Raw genomic sequence first — 17,197 nt, 5'->3', positions numbered from 1 at the left:
GTAAATATTGTTTGACTTATAAAGAACAGTGAACAAATGATTCTATGGAACTTCTGTTGTCCAGTTTTGATTTTCTGTCATGCCCAAAGTATCCTGAGGTTTGGATTTCTGCTTTTTTTCAATAAGAATTAAACTACTGTAAATAGTAGTGATAGACTGATCCAACTTCTATAACAGTAGTGAGGGACTTAGAAATATAGGAGTCAAGAAATCTGAGATTTTTTCTCAATCCAACTATCTGGATAAATGATTATAACTTCAATTGGAAGAATAGACGCTCATTTTATAAAATCCTCAATAAAGGCGCGGACTGGGAGGGAACTTCCTAAACCCCCTACCTAATCTGGCTCCCTTTTCCCCTACTAACCCCCGACTCCTAAAACCCTGCTAACTTCCCTAGTTGTTTGTTTTGGTATTTACCCACAGTCCAGAGCAGCAGCAGCTTGTGCTGTCCGGTCAGCTCCTGGCAAGCACTTCAGCGGAACAGTGCCTAATGGCGCTATCCCACCCCACCCATGCCCCGCCCATGCCCTGCCCAGACCCCACCTCCAGCCACCCCTTTTCCAAAAACCCTTTCTTCTGCACATGCTGGTAGATACTTGCGTGGCTGAAAACGTTTCAAAATCTGTGCGGTGCAAGCGTGTCCCAGCCATGTTTGTATCTCCCAGATTTCACGAGCACAGCGCTTTTAAAATTAGCCCTTAAAAATATAGAATCCAGTTCCAACCATTTGAAAAGCCAAATATTGATTTGTTTGAAAAAGCTGCAAGTTACCAGTTCCTGTTTCTACAGTACTTGGTTGCCTCACAATTTACTTCTTCCACACAATGAGCCTGATTTATCAACATTTATCTCTGCTAATAGCTGTAAGGAATCTCCCCAGGAAGAAAAAAAAAAAAACCAATGAACTAGAGGATCTATAAGCTTTGGATCAATTTTCAAAGGGATCTAGCCGACAATCTCCATGCAGGACTCAGTACTGAACAAGGACTGGCTGCTTTCAGTGAGCTTTGCAAAGAGATTGGCTGCTTCACCCCAGACTGACATGAATAAAGGAATACCAAGTGTCAATATCTGCCAGATCTATTGGGACTTAGCATTCAGCTCATGTGTGAGAAGATAAGATCCTCTTTCACTGGGCTTCAGATGCACTTTGGAGTTTTGTGGGTGGGGGTTGAGTTTTTATCCTTAGTTTTTTTTTGTTATAGGAAGAGGAAATTGGGTTCTTGGCTTGCTACATTTTATTTTATCTTGGAAGCAGCAGGGTGGGTAGGGATTGGACTCTCGGCCTGCAATTTGTTTTTTATCTTGTAATGACAGGGGGAGATCTGTTGTGAGTGGGCTGGAGGCCTGATTGTCGGGAGAGCATGAGCACTTGGACCACAGGCACAACTTCAGGGCAAGGCTCCAAGGTATGCACTGCAGGAGGTGAGTGTATCTGGGCATGACTGAACTTGGCACAGAGCTTGGACTTGGAATGTGGATCGCTCAGGCCTTTGCTGAGCCTGCACACACCAAGAGTGAGACCCAACAACCCTATGCTGGTCTCTATGGTAGCCCTATGGTCACTCAATGGCTCTTTCGGACCTGCTGCTTGGGAATGGCTAGTGAGACAGGACAGATGGAAGTTGAGGACACAAGATATGATGAGCCGAAGGCTTGAACATGATTTTGAAGTCTTAGAACAGACAAAGGCACTGAAGACTTGGAGCAGACAAAGACACTGAAGACTTAGAGCAGACAAAGGCACTGAGGGAGCCCTGTGCTGCAGCGCATCTACACAGCCAGTGGGCTGGTCATGGACCATGCTGACGGCAGTGGCGCAGACTCACACTTGGAACATGACTCTGAAGATGTGGACAAAACAAGGCTATAGACCAGGGGTCGGGAACCCATGGCTCGCGAGCCAGATATGGCTCTTTTGAGGGCTGCATCTGGCTCGCAGACAAGTGTCGCCATACTTCGCGGTTCCCCGCTGACCCAGCTGCTCCCCGGTCCTCCGCCGCCCGGGCTTAAATGCTGTCAGCCCGGGCGGAACGCGGCAGGACAGCTGGAGTCAGCGGCACCGGCGTGCTCTCTTCTCCCCCCCCCCCCCCGCGGCCCGGAAGAGGAAGTGGAGAGCATCGGGTGCCTGCGCGGGAAGAAGAGACCACACTAGCGTGGTCTCTTCTTCCGCGCAGGCACCCGATGCTCACCACTTCCTCTTCCGGGCCGCGGGGGGGGAGGAGAAGAGAGCACGCCGACTGGAGTCATCCGGGTGCCTGCGCGGGAGCCATCGGGTGTCAGCCGGGGGCCGGCGCTGGAGTCATTGGGTGCCTGCGCGGGGCTTCCCGCGCAGGCACCCGATGCTCTCCACTTCCTCTTCCGGGCCGCGGGAAGAAGAGAGCACGCCGGTGCTCTCTTCTTCCCGCGGCCCGGAAGAGGAAGTGGAGAGCATCGGTGCCTGCGCGGGAAGACCCGCGCAGGCACGCTAGTGTCCGACGGGAAGAAGACTGCAGCGCGGCTCGGAGGAAAATGAAAATCTTCAACCGCGGCCGATGGGACTCCGCCTTCGCCTCCGCGAGGGCTGAAAATGAAGGAGGTTAGCGTTGGGAGGTGGCTGCTGCTGCCGCGAGTTCCCGGGGGGGGGGGGGGGGGGAAGGGGGAGAGAGAGAGTGAATGAATGAGCGAGCAAGCATGTGTGTTTGAGATCCTGTGTGTGTGAGTGAGAGATTGCATGTATGTGAATGATTGAGAGCCTGTATATGTGAAAGAGAGTATGTCTGTGATTGAGATCCTGCCTGTGAGAGAGAGAGCATGAATGTAAGTTTACCATTGGGAACCTGTATGTGTAAGTTTGTAATTGAAAACCTGTTTGTTTGAAAGAGTATGTGTGTATGATTGAGATCCTTTGTGTGTGAGAGAGATCATGTGTATGTATGATTAAGAGCCTGTGTGTATAAGTAAGAGAGAGATCATGTGTGTCTGTGTCTGATTGACAGCTGGTTTAGGTGATGGAGCATGTGAGTATGTGATTGAGAGCCTGTGTTTAAATGAGAGAGAGAGACCATGTGTGTCTGTGTGATTGAGAGCTGATTTAGGTGAGGGAGCATGTGAGTATGTGATTGAGAGCCTGTGTTTAAATGAGAGAGAGAGACCATGTGTGTATGTGTGTGATTGAGAGCTGATTTAGGTGAGGGAGCATGTGAGTATGTGATTGAGAGCCTGTGTGTAAATGAGAGAAAGAGAGGACATGTTTGTAAGCATGTGAATGAGAGTCTGTGTGTGAGAGAAAAAGACAGCATGTATTTATGTGATTGAAAGCCTGTGTGTGTGTAAGCGTGAAAAGATAGACAGCATGTGTGTAAATGTGTAATTAAGAGCCTATATAAGTGAGAGAGAAAAAACATTTGTATATGTGAGTGACTGAGAGCATGTGTGTATAGGTGTGTCATTGAGAGCCAGTGTGAGAGAGAGCGCTGGTATGTGACTGAGAGAGGAGAAAGTTCCAAGCAAACCACCCCACCTCCTGCTAATTCAGAACAATCTCAGGACACCTGGATATCAAACGTTCCCAGGTATGCAGAGCAAAAAAATTTTTGTATCCTTATTATTTTTCATTACTGGATCTTTGTGTCTGCTATTTTGAAATATTTTGTTGGTATCTGGAAATGTTTTATATGAGTTTTTAATTATTGGATATTCCACTCATCAGCTGTTTCGAAATATGTTCTTTTTGTTAGTACAGTTTTACTGCTGATGATTTTATATTTCTTGATTTGTTTTATAAGGATGTGTGATGTTTCTTTTTTCCTTTGTTACACTGCATACAGAGACTCTGGCTTGTTGCAGTTTCCAATTCAGTTTTTGTCTGCATGCTTCTTGTTATGCGTTTTGGTCTCTTTATTCTATGTTAGGTGAGGGACAGCACGTGATTCAGGTGAGGTTTTCTGCTGGCGTGTAGTTTCTGTGTAGGACTCTATAGCAGCCTGACTTGGTCCGTTTTCCTAATAGGAGATGTATTGGTGTCTTAAGGCCTGGTGTAATATTTTCAGAGACTTATTGTACTTTAAAAGTGTGATCTTACATAAAATGCACACATTTACTTGTATTTAGTTTTAAACATATTGTATGGCTCTCATGGAATTACATTTTAAAATATGTGGCGTTTATGGCTCTCTCAGCCAAAAAGGTTCCTGACCCCTGCTATAGACTCTTGACTCTCAGGGAGAGCCCCGCTTTGCAGCCTGCCCTACATAGCCAGTGGATTGGTCATGGACCACGCTATGGCAGTACAGTCTCTGAACATGGAACCAGTAAAGATACAAGACAAGATGAGAGACCAGGTGAAGACCAAAGACAAGGTTTCCTCTGATTTGAAAAAGCTCTCCGGAGACTAGGAACTCTGGAACCAGGAACTCAGGAGCAAGACTCAGGAACGCAGAACAAGACTAGGAGCTCAGTCTCTAAAAGCAAGAACAAGGACTCCAAAGACTTGAACCATCCAACTTAGACCTCAGGTGATGAAGACAGGAACACCAAACTAGGAATAAGAACAATAGTCCAGGAACATCCAATGAAGAACAAGGAGACCAGGAACATCCAATGAAGAACAAGGAAACCACGAACATCCAATGAAGAACAAAAAGACCAAACAAAGTCCATCATAACAGGAGCTTGACCATGGCAGACCTTGAAGGATGAAGACTGCCAGGGACAACCATGAATGTCCTTGTGATGGCCAAGTTGAACTGGCAGAGAAGCCATTTATACGGCTATAGGTGTGACATCATTAAGAAGGGTTGCAGGGATTTTCCCGCCACAGGCCGTTTAAATTCTTAACAGAGGCGCACGCGCATCTAGAGAGCAATGGGTAAAGGAGGAAGTTGGCGGCATTGTTGGCAGCATTCCAGCCACGATGGAAGGTTGGCAGGGCAACACTGGGCTGAGTCAGTGACATCTTCCTCTGTTGCAGCTCAGGCATCAGCAACAGTGACTTCTCTGGCCCATGCCGGAAGCAGAAGCTGGCGGTGTCTCAGGGAGTCAGGAGGTGAGTGAGCCGCTCACAGGCCTCCACAGGCAGCAAAATCCAACAAGATCTACTGCTTGGCTGCTACTTTTTTAGTTCAATATTCATTGAAACATGACGACAGAAAAAGACTATGTAGCTATCTAGTCTGCCCATCCACACTAACTGCTTAACTCTAAAATCCTTACCACTCCCTTAGATATCCATGCTTTTTTGAATTCAGATACTATCCTTGTTTCTACCACCACAACTGGGAGGCTGTTCCATGCATCTATTGCCCTTTCTTTAAAGAAATACTTACATAAATTACTCCTGAATCTACCCCCTTTCACCTTTATCCCAGATCTTGCTTTTCATTGAAAGAGGCCAACCCCCTGCGTATTGATATCTTGGAGAAATCTCAATGTCTCTATCATATCTTCTACATCTCACCTTTCCTCTAGATTATACATGTTTAGATCCTTAAGCTTGACCCCCATATGCTTTATAACAGAGGCCACAGACCATTTTAGTAGCCACCCTCTGAATCAGCTCTATCCAGTTTATATCCCCCTATCTAAAGGGGTCTGACCAGGTATTTATATAGGGGCAACATCACCTCCTTTTTTTCTGCTAACCATTCTTCTCCCTATGCACAAGCTTCATTTTGCTTTTGCTGTCACCTTATCCACCTGTTTGACCATCAGATATGATCACACCCAGATCCTGCTCTTGTTTTGTGCATAGAAGAATTTCACTCCCTATATGGTACCATTCCCTTGGGATTTTGCAGCTCAAATGCAAAACACTGCATTTTTTTTATCCTTAAATCTTTTCTGCCAGACTCTAGATGATTCCTCAAGCTTTGTTAGACCTCTCTTCATGGTTTGCACACCTTCCTGGCATCTACCTTCTTTCTGATTTTGAGATCCTCTGCAAAAAGAAAAACTTTTCATGATAGCCTTCTGCATTATCGTTCATGAAAATGTTGAAAAGAGCAAGTTCAAGGATCAATCTCAGGTGTCTGCTCTGGAGGCACTGAAAAGAATTCTGCACACAATGATGTCTAGCCCCTCGTGGAATGATCACTGAGCATCTCCACCACCTGTTGGCCCTTTAGCAAGTATGTTGATGCAATCACCTCCTTGATCCATCTGAACAAAGTAGCCTTGGAAGCTTATTTGCCCCACAGGGGTCACTGAACAGTATAAATAGTCAGATATCTTGGACATCTAAAAAGATAGAGCCTGCTCTCTTTACCATGAATTGCTCTCCCGATAAGAGCATCATCAGGAATCAGGTGCAGGAAGTGTAATGAGTCTGAGCAAATTGCCCCCTTCCTAAACTCCTCACTGTAGGTAAAGTACCCACATCGTTTACAGCAGGGGTACTTTTACTAATGGCAAAAATGGGAGGGGTTAGTTTGGAGGGGGGCTTTTATTTCTAGCTGCACATGCTTCCAAGTATCCTCTGTGTGCCACCAGCCCTGATTTTTCCTTTGAAAATTAGCTTGCAGGCCCATGGATACAAGGCACCCGTGGACCAGTAATTGCCACAGGCAGCCTCAAAATTGCCCCGTAAGGACAAGAATCTCAAAATGCTTTTTCATACTTCAATCAGCATAACACCTAATTTAGTATGTTCAGAACCACTTATACAGCTGAACAAGCAATTGGGGAGGAGGAGGGAATAAAAACAGAAATTGATCATTCCTTGTTAAAAGAAAAAAAACACAGCCACAAGAAAATGCTATAAAGGAGATAGGGAAAGCTCATATGTATGCAAATAAAACAGGATAATATATTGTCTCATCCTCCTGTGCACACTTTTCCTTTTCTTTATTGCCTTTTCAGTAGCACTGCACATCAAGGAAGACCAATCTCTTCACACAAAACACATGGTTCCTTAATACAACTAAAACTTCAGTCTCTACTTTGTCTAGACCAGGATACCATGACAGCTCAGAACAGCATTATAAAGAGCCACCTAGCACAGAAAGATGGGGAAAGGAAAGTTAACATCTGCTTCACATAAAAAAGGCATCTTCAGTCTTAAATAGGCCAAGATGATACTACAGTAGAGGCACCTTACAGAGAGCACTACTGCAACATCAACATTCTATACCACAGCTAAACCAGCTGGCTAATACAGAAAACAAGCTAAGGACCGGATTTTAAAAAGGTTATGTGCGTAAATCCTCCAGATTTACGCATGCTGGGTCTATTTTCAAAAGGCCCGGTGACGCACATAAAGCCCCGGGACATGTGTAAGTCTCAGGGCTTTACAAAAGGGACAGGGGGTGTGGACGGGGCATGGGTGGGGCAGGGCGAGGGCGGGGTCAGGCTCCCGGCACAGAGGTCATATTTGCTGCTGTGCCGGGGATTGCGCGCTGGCAGTTGGCGGCGCACACAACTTGCACCTGCCCAGAGGCAGACACAAAAGGTAAAATAAAGGTCGGGGGGGTTAGAGTAGGGCTGGGGGGGGGAAAGGTTAGGGGAAGGGGTGAGAAGGTCAGGCTAGGGGAAGGGAAGTTCCCTCTCAGGCCGCTCCGAAATCCTGGGAGGGTACGGGGGAAGGCAGCACGGCTCAGCACATGCAAGGTGCATAATTGTGCAACCCCTTGTGCGTGCCGACCCAGGATTTTATAACATGCATGCACACATGTACGCCTGCGTGCAACCTTTTAAAATCTACCGCTAAATTTCACAGCTGTCTTCTAGGACATACCTGAAATGATAATGAAATGTTAATAGAACAATACTGCATGCATGTACCACATGTGTTTTATGAGTTCTGTACACTCCTTGTGGTTCAAACTATCATGTATATGTGCTATGTGTTTGAATAGTTTACAGTGGAGATATATGAAAGGGTTTTCATGCATGTTCAAAGTATGTAGATTGCAAGCATCAGTGATAGAGGTTTAATTTGAATGAGTAAGAGAGGAAAGAAAGTGCAAATTTAACTACAGTAAAAGTAGTCCTTGACTTATAGAAAAGAGGTAATTTGCTTGTTGCACAGTATAATGTAAGTATTCTGAACAATATGATTACCTACAGGAAATGTGATACTGTATCTTTTAAAGCACCCTTTCCATGGGAAGTGTTAGCTACTAGCAGAAATGGGGCAAAGTGTATACATTTGTAAGAGGCCTCCAAACTAGGCCTTATGTCACTAGTTAAGGTCTGAAAATTAGTCTGATGTAGGATTTAATTTAACCTCTTCCTGGAGTTTGTAAATGGTTGATAAAGTTTTTGAATGGTTTGATTGAAAAAAAAAAATACCGAGGCTTGCAATTACTGTAAATTACCACTAGATGGCATGTTAAAGAATACTGTATTTATGAGAACTTAAGAAATGTCATACTGAGTAAGACCAAGGTCCATCAAGCCTAGCATCCTGTCTCCAACAGTGGCCAGTCTATATCACAAGTACCTGGCAGATTGCAAAAGTAGATTAACAAATTACAAATGTGCAGACAAAAACTGAAAAAGAAATCCAAGCAGCCTGGAAAACTAGAAACAGATATACATTTCTTCCCATGCTTAAGCAAGCCCTCATTGCCATCCTGTGGAGAGTCGGGGGTACCATGTTGGGGTTGTCAAGCTCCTATCATTGCCTCCATGCAGAATGGGAGGTGCTCAGTTACATCCCACAAGAACAACAATGGGGGCCTGGCAGCCACAAACACCACCTTCCATTCCACCCCATTGTGTTTTTTTCCTCCCACCCTTTTCTCTTTCCCCCCCATGCCCTGTAGCTTCCCTCTATCATTCTTTCCCCCATCTGCCTCCCTAGAGAACAAAGAATGGAAAGAGGAGAGTGTAAGAGGATTGGAGATGGGGACAGAAGAAGGGGATGGGGAGAAGAAGGGGAGAGGACTGGAGATGGGAAGTGAGAGAAGAGGGGGGAGGGCCAGGGATGAGGAGGGGACAGAAGAGTATAGGGAGGGAGGATGGGAGTGAGGGAGAATCTGAGATGAGGGGAAAAGGCAGGGAGAGAGATTTTCATAACCAAGGAGACAACCAGATTAGGGGAGGGAAGGTGGGGTCCCTACCTCCTACTCTGATCCAGTTCCATTCCTACCCACCTCTTAAACCTCTTTCTTAACCCCAATTCTGCAAGCCCTCTCTTTCATATATACAGTCACCCGCACCCAGCCCTCTCCCCGTGCCCAAAATTGTCCTCGGTCAGTCATTACCCCCAAACAGCTAGCCTTGCCACCCTAGCCAGCCTATCCACAACCACAGTTTTCTTCCTAATCAGCCAGCCAGCCTGATCCCCTCAGCCTGCAAACTAATTCCCCTTGTCAGCCCCCCAACCTTGCTATCCAACCCACGCCAGTGGATTCTACAGAAAGTGTCTCCTTTAAGGGATGAGGGGAGAAGGATCTAGAGGAATAAATTGAAGACTATGTAATCCTGGTTCAAGGTATGGCAGGAGGAGATTGGAAGAAGCCTCCAAAAGGCTGGTGAGCCCAGGGAACCCTCCTCATTGGAGAGGGCTACAAGGGCTTTCCCCTTCAAAACAGAAGGCCTGAGGCTGAAGTGGTGTTTCTTCCCACAGGGAAACAACCAAGGGACCCAGCCTGGATCTAACAGGAGAGGCAGAAGAAGCATTCACCTTCACAGCCCATGGAGGACCAGAGGAAGTTAGGGAGAAGAAGTTGCCGAGGATACCGATGAAGTCCTTAGAAACTGCCTAAGAGAAGTTAAAGATACAGTTACTGGAGTTAAGGATACAGAGTTACTGAAGTTAAGGAGAGGTGGTACCCAGAGTCCATGAGTGAGTACATAATGACAGTAACTTTCAAAGTGGCTAGAGGGCACTCTTTGGAGCATATGTGTCATCGTGCGCCCAGATTCGTGGCCATTTTATTGTGAACACTGGCTAAATCAATAACTATTGCCACCCCATACTTTTGTAAATGTTTGACAGCTGAAATGCCAGATTTAAAAGTTAATTGTTTGGATTAGACATTGGAAGTCTGTGTTTAGGTTGAATACGCGCTTTAGATAATTGGGATAGCAGGGAACAGAGTTCATAGAGGGGAGATTCAAATGGTGGGTTTCTCTGTTTCAGCTCAAAATCTCTTTGCCCTCTTAGCTTCTGCGCCCATGTCTCCATCTGTTTGAGGCAATTCCTTAGCTCCGAACCTTACTTTGAGAGACTGGCACTCAGCTCACATAGATGTCAAGCCCTCTCACATTTTATGTGCCCCATACAGGAGGGAGTTAAAAATGTTGTGGCTTTAGCTGACATAATTAAAGAAGGTTTGTTCCTGCTTGTTTACACATTTTTTCTCAAGGAATTAAAAAGTTTTAGAGCGCCAAGTAATTTCTATACAAAGTAACAGGATCTGTGAGAGTGTGGCAGTGCTCCTTACCAGTTACTCCTTCCTAAGACAGGAGTAAATGTGTTCAGGCAGTAGGACTCCAAGATGAGTAAAGGTGCTTATACATTTGGGTATATACATATTTGTGGCTATGTCTTTTGACAGAGTGGTGGGTGTTAATGGAGAATCTATGATAGGTCTTTTTTTTCCAAACTATGACGAATATCTGTTTTTATAAGTTTGCTTTACTTATAAAGTAAATAATTATGATATGTAACATTTATGAAATGTACAATATTTAAAATCTTATGTTTTTAATATTTTTGTTTTTGGTTTGTATTTTACTGCAACACATTCTTGTCTACTAGTGCCCAAACTGCCCATAGCTCAGAAAACTGTTTATATCCTTTTTTTCTCAGCTGATATTGCTTCTGATTTATATGTAACATACATAAGACATCATCACAAATAACATCAAGCAGTTTAACTTCTTTCCAATTACTAAGAGGCTCATTTACTAAGCCATGTTAAGCCATTTATAACACAAAAAAATGCTTTTTTCACACGGAAATGGCCCAATACAAGGAAAATGCAAGGTATTTCAAATACCTGCATTATTTAAGCACTGTGCATATTTAAATGAGCTGATTACTTAAGAGTCGTAGCTAACTTCTCCCAGGAACATTGGGACATCAACCAAGCAACATATTTCAATGACAGGTAGACCCTTGCCCAAGCAGGTTCAGGTGCATTCTTCTAGAGTTCAGGCAACCTCTTTGGTGGAGATGAGGTTGGCTTCTCCTCTCGATATTTGCAAAGTAGCAACTTTCTTCCCTGAGTACCTTTTCAAAGCATTTCATTTAATGTTGCAAAGCAGGAAGTCTCTTGCTACTGAAATGTTGAAAGCAGTTTTGGCAGAGTCCTACTCTGTTCAGGAGTAGGCCATTCATCTGGTCTGAACTGACTGGATGATGAGGAAATTGAAAATAGTTCTTATCTGATAATTTTCTTTCCTTAAGTCCAGCCAGACCAGTCCAGAACCCTCCCTTTTTGCTGCTAAACCTCTGTTCTTCAGATAATAGTGTAAGAAATCCAGCTGAGTTCAAAGAGGTTACCTTGAGTAAGCAAGTTCCTTCCAAGCCTATAAATACTGTTTCCAGTCTGGTTTCACATTATCCTTCCAATATCTTGTATTTTGGATGCTCTCGTGTTTCAGGAAAAAAAGGATAGTCTTTTAATTGTTCATGGTGGCTCTTAGCGTCCAGAGTTAGCTTTTTATAGGTAATACTGGCAGGCTGAGGTCCGAATGGTTGCTTATAAGAGATAATGTCATTGAGTCTGCTATTCTCTGTCACTATCTGCTGATCAATGGGCATAACCCAGTCATCTGGAGTGGTCTGACTGGACTCAAGGAAATTATCAGCTAAGAAATAGTTTTACCTTATTCTTCCCAATTTCCCCACCTGTTGCAATATTGCAGAAGTTATTGATCTTAAGTTTTACCTTAGCTATCCCATCATTATAGATTCTCTGTTCTTACCCCATGCTTTCTTGAATTTTTTTGCAATTTTTGCCACATCACCTCCACTGGATCACCATTCCATGGATCCACTTCTCTTTCTTTGAAAAAATACTTACAGTACGTTGCTCTTGAGTCTCCTGTTTCCAGCCTTATATCATAACCCCTTATTGTAGAACTTCCTATTTACTGAAAAAAATGCTTGCTTCTTGTTCATTACATATACTTCTATGGTATATACATTTTTCTAACATATTTCACTCTTCTCTTCTTCTTGAGAATATACTGTTGTGTACACTAAACTTCAGCTCATAATGTTTAATTGAAGTGACATAATTTTGATAGTTCTCTTCTAGATAATGAAATACCTACAACTTTTTATTGACCTTTTATTTCTACATGTTCTTTATGTAAAACTGAAAGCATATTAATCTAAATGGCATTTCACAACCATGGGTCAATACCCTGAAGTTTTTGGTATCATCGTCAAAAAGACAAACCTTTCCTGACAATCCTTTCTCTGTGTTGCTCATAAAAATGTTGAAAAGAACCAGTCCAAGGACCAATCCCTGAGGTATACTGCTAGTAATGCCATCTCCTAAGAGTGAACTCTTTATCACTACCCTTTGTCGTCACTCTGAGATCCATATTGAAAAGCATTAAGTCAGATAATGCAGAAATTATACAGCTAAAAGAAGATTTGGGCACTTATCCATTTAAATTATATATGGCTTACTACAAATTAGCTGTCTAAGTTAGGGGTGTTTCAGGGTCATAACTGGGAAGTGTTAAGCCCCTCAGCATGCTGTTCCAAGGATCTGAATAGAACTCTCTGTAAATTTGGATTTTCTTTATAGGTCCCCTAGATGGGACTTACTGTGGTGCTGGATGATGACATCACATCCTCCATAAGTAAAGGAACTCCTTTGCAACCAGCCAATGCCTCAGCAATAGGTCTCCTAGTGCCCTTGTGTTCCAGTGCATCTTGCTATCCTTGTCTCATCCTTGCCTTGTGCCTTGTTCTGTATTCCTTGTCTTGGTTCCTTGTCTTGTCCTAATCTTCTCCATACTCTGTTCTTTGCCCAGTTCCTTGCCTGTCCTTCCCTGTTCCTGGCCTTGCTTATTCCCTTCCTTTCTTGTCCTGATTGATTTGTCTGTCTTGTCTGTCCTGTCTCGGAATGATTACATGATCCTGACCCTGTCCTGGCCCCTGACCTTCCATTGTCTGCTGCCTGCCACAACTCTGGCCTGTTACCTGCTTTGCTGTCTGCTGCCTGCCACAACTCTTGCTCAGATTGGACTGTCACTCAAGATAGCCCTAGGGACCCACCTGTCAGCCACCAGAACCCAAGGGCTCAACCTACAGGGGAAGCAGCTGGTATAAGCGAAGCTCCAGCCAGTCCCACCTATGGGCTTCTCTGCCAGCTGCCGGCGTGGGCCTAGAGAGCTTGCTTACTAGGAAGCATCAACCATACCACAGCCACAAGTGTCCACTTCCTTCAACAGTGTTACAGGAAGAGTTGAGTTAGCCAGATAATTTATCCAGTTAATGCAGCCAGATAAATCTGGTTGGGCCAAAGAGCTGTCCTAAAGTTAGTCAGATAAAATTAGCTGGCTAAGTTTAAGATGACTGGCTATATTCAACAGTGTAGCTGCACTATTGAATATATGTCCAAAGTTAGCTGGATAGGTTATTTAGCTCACTTTGCTATCCGTACAGTGATTGAATATGGACCTCTCTAGGTCCCATACCACGTGTGCTAAATTTATTTAGAAGTTGCTTGTGGAACCATGTCAAAGACCTTAATGAAATGCAAGTACACAACATCTAGCGCTCTCCCTTGATCCAACTCTCTGGTCACTGAATCAAAGAAATTAATTTGATTAATGTACCTGATTCGACTTCATTAACACTATCCCATCTGGGTCAACACACCATGTGTCCCACTACATAATAATCCCAGAGCAAATACATCGGTCATGTAACACGTAGTCAACGTGTTACATGACCGATCCGAATCACTAATATGTTAGATTCCAGTATGTTAGATTTCAGTAATTTAAAATGTTGTTTCTCATAATGTTCTATGCAATTTAATTTAATTTATTTAATTAATTTTCTCCCAGTTCTTCATTGCCTTGTTCTATGTAAGACATTCGTGTTTTGTCATCCCAAAGTTATATGTAAACCGAAGTGATTGGTAACATTGTTACCAGAACCTCGGTATATAAAAAATGTTAAATAAATAAATAAAACGATAAATAAATAAATAAAACAAACCATGCTGGCTCAGATCTTACAAGTCATTGGATTCCAGAAACTGCATTCAAAGGGTCACCACAGAGATCAATACTTTTTGGTTCTGCTATATGCTACTGAAACAGCTCTATAGACTAATATTGTAGCATCTATGGCTTTTTTTAAAATTTATTTTTGCTCACATGAGGAGTAAGATTGACTATGTAGCTTATACCAAACATAGTATCTGACTCACTAAGGGGCGGATTTTAAAAGGCGCGCGAATAGCCTACTTTTGTTTGCGCTCCAGGTGCAAACAAAAGTACGCTGGATTTTACTAGATACGCGCGGAGCCGCGCGTATCTGCTAAAAACCTGGATCGGCGCGCGCAAGGCTATCGATTTTGTATAGCCGGCGCGCGCCGGCGCGCGCCAAGCCGCGCAGCCTACCCCCGTTCCCTCCAAGGCCGCTCCGAAATCGGAGCGGCCTCGGAGGGAACTTTCCTTTGCCCTCCCCTCCCGGAGGGAGGCGTAAATCCCCCGACAAAGGTAAGGGGGGGTTTTAGACAGGGCCGGGTGGGTGGGTTAGGTAGGGGAAGGGAGGGGAAGGTGAGGGGAGGGCAAAGGAAAGTTCCCTCCGAGGCCGCTCCGATTTCGGAGCGGCCTTGGAGGGAACGGGGGTAGGCTGCGCGGCTTGGCGCGCGCCGGCTATACAAAATCGATAGCCTTGCGCGCGCCGATCCAGGTTTTTAGCAGATACGCGCGGCTCCGCGCGTATCTAGTAAAATCCAGCGTACCCGCCCCCCAAAACGCTGCCGACACGCCCCCGAAACGCCGCGATGACCGGGCCCGCCCCCGACACGCCCCCTCAGAGAACCCCGGGACTTACGCGAGTCCCGGGGCTCTGCGCGCGCTGGGAGGCCTATGTAAAATAGGCTTCCCGGCGCGCAGGGCCCTGCTCGCGTAAATCCGCCCGGTTTTGGGCGGATTTACACGAGCAGGGCTCTGAAAATCCGCCCCTCAGGGATTTTCCCATAGACACAAAATGGAAGAACAGCCTTAATGAATCTGGCCCTTAGATAATAATTATTCACAAAAATGTAAAATATTTCTAATAGTGTTCCTTATTTAAATTGCATAATACACTACCATACTTGCTACCAAATTTCCTGTTTATTAACTGATGTTATGGAGTGCTGCTTGATGGAAAGTAACAATAACTACTTTAAGCACATTATTTTTAATAATCAGACACTCTACTGGGTCATTCTTATATTTCTGATATATTTTCACATGCTGCATTCTAATAACCAAGAAATTAAATATTTCAGTGAAAGATGTTTGTCTACTTTCTTATTTTCTTTTTATAATGTAAATGTGTTGATGCATAATAAAAGAAGAGGTGCTAATTGAAAACAGACAAGCAGTAGATAATCCTGCAGGTTTTAAGACTAGAAAGGATAATCAGTTTTAATTTACACCTAGGACAAAAAAGATCCCCCTACATAAAAAAAGCGAGGTCTTTGTGTAGTGCAGCACAAATTTCCTGTAAATAGACCATGAATTATTCATAGTTTCCTCCCATTGTGATGTTTGAGGATAACAGCTTGGGTACAAACCAAATCTTACAAAACTTTTATTTTAGATATAAATACAAGGAATCAGCCATTCAATTAATCTTTACTACATAAAAAGCATATCCATTTAAACAAAAAAACTGACTTTTGTTCTATAAAACATTTTTCATTTGGCCAAAAAATTCTCCTAAATTTGCTTTACTTAATCTCTCTCTCTAATGTTCATGTCTCTGCTCTCCCCCTTCACATCAGTGTGCTTTACTGTCTCTCTTTTTTGCTGTTTCTCTTACTCCCAAGTTTAACATCACATGATAATGTAGCGTGTGCCAGTATTTTTGCTTCTGTAGCTGTAACAGTAAAATAGTTATAGAATATTTCATAATTAAATGGCCGATAAAGGAAACTGGCTAGATTTCTGCCACTGTAAGATGATTCATTACAGTGTAAGATGATTACACTGTAAGATGATTCATTTTTAAGTTTTCATGCTGTGCTTAAGCTCAAAAGGGTTAAAGGAGTAACATGGGCACATGGGACCCTCTAGGCATTCCCCCCACCCCCAAATCTCCCTGCCCTATACAAACCAGCAATCCACTAGAAATTGAGTTTAACAAGGCTGCAGTTTATTGATGTAAATCAAAACAAAACTTGAGCCCGAACACGCAATGTCGAAAAGGCCATTGAATATCTAAATCCTGTTTCTGAGATTACACCCTCCCCCCCCCCCCCCCCATACACACTTTTCCTGCAGACCCCACCATGTCCTCAATGGAGGATCACCAACAGCCAATCCTGGCTTTCAAAGCAGCACCAGCAGAGCTCCGTCCAAGTCACCTCTTGCCACATCCTAAGTAAGGACCGGTAGCACGGCCAGCATTCTCAATGCACTGTCAAGCTGCCCTGGTTTATCCAATCTTCTCCTCCCCTCGGTGCATTAACAAACTCATTGCTCAATTCCTATATCAATTTCTACATTAGAGACAAGTAGGGCTCACTCCAAACAGGAACAATGAAAAAGCCAACCATAAACAAACAATAACAGCTGAATACATGGGAGGAAGGGTGGGTAAAAAGAGGTGACAGAGGATGCGGTGGAGAAGGATCTATTTAAATAGTGAACATACCTATGGGAGAACTAACATAAATCCAGTGAAAACAAGTAGATTTCATAGTTAAAATCATACAAAATTAAGCGATTCTTTTATAAGAATGCTATTATTACTTATCGCTTCTGTACATCTATGCTCACAATCTAGTCAAGGCACACAGCTAAGAAGAGTATGAGACTTCAGGAAATGTATTTTAATTACAGCAAGCATGGTTAAACTCAACAGCTCTGTTATCAGAAGTACTTTCCAACTTACATTTCAAAAAAACTCAGGTTTAAAAGGAAAATGCAGAGGGTGGGCCTTACATTCTAGAAAGCAAATAAAGAATTTTAACCCAGCACACACTATTGGTTATGGAAATGTGCTGTTTGTGGGTCTGCCAGCTAAGACGTTCCATAAATTACAGATATTTCAAAATATGGCTGCTGGAGT

The 17,197-nt window shown here is 43.7% G+C and overlaps 1 protein-coding gene across 2 annotated transcripts in view; it reads left to right on the top strand.

Moving 5' to 3' along the window:
• Window positions 1-17,197, top strand: part of ADGRL4 (adhesion G protein-coupled receptor L4) — a 160,473-nt gene that overhangs the window by 44,759 nt on the left and 98,517 nt on the right. The window contains exon 2 of one of the 2 annotated variants that reach the window (XM_029586095.1): window positions 9,554-9,772. The exons of the other annotated variant lie outside the window; for it this stretch is intronic. Within the exon in view, the coding sequence (XP_029441955.1) occupies window positions 9,769-9,772 (4 nt within the window). The 5' untranslated portion in view covers window positions 9,554-9,768. The remainder of the gene's footprint in view (window positions 1-9,553; window positions 9,773-17,197) is intronic. 2 annotated transcript variants of the gene reach the window in all.

This window comes from Rhinatrema bivittatum, unplaced genomic scaffold, assembly GCF_901001135.1.
Source record: "Rhinatrema bivittatum unplaced genomic scaffold, aRhiBiv1.1, whole genome shotgun sequence".
NCBI lineage: Eukaryota > Metazoa > Chordata > Amphibia > Gymnophiona > Rhinatrematidae > Rhinatrema > Rhinatrema bivittatum.
The sequence above is the reverse complement of the archived record's forward strand: the minus strand, read 5'-3'. Positions and strand labels throughout refer to the sequence as shown.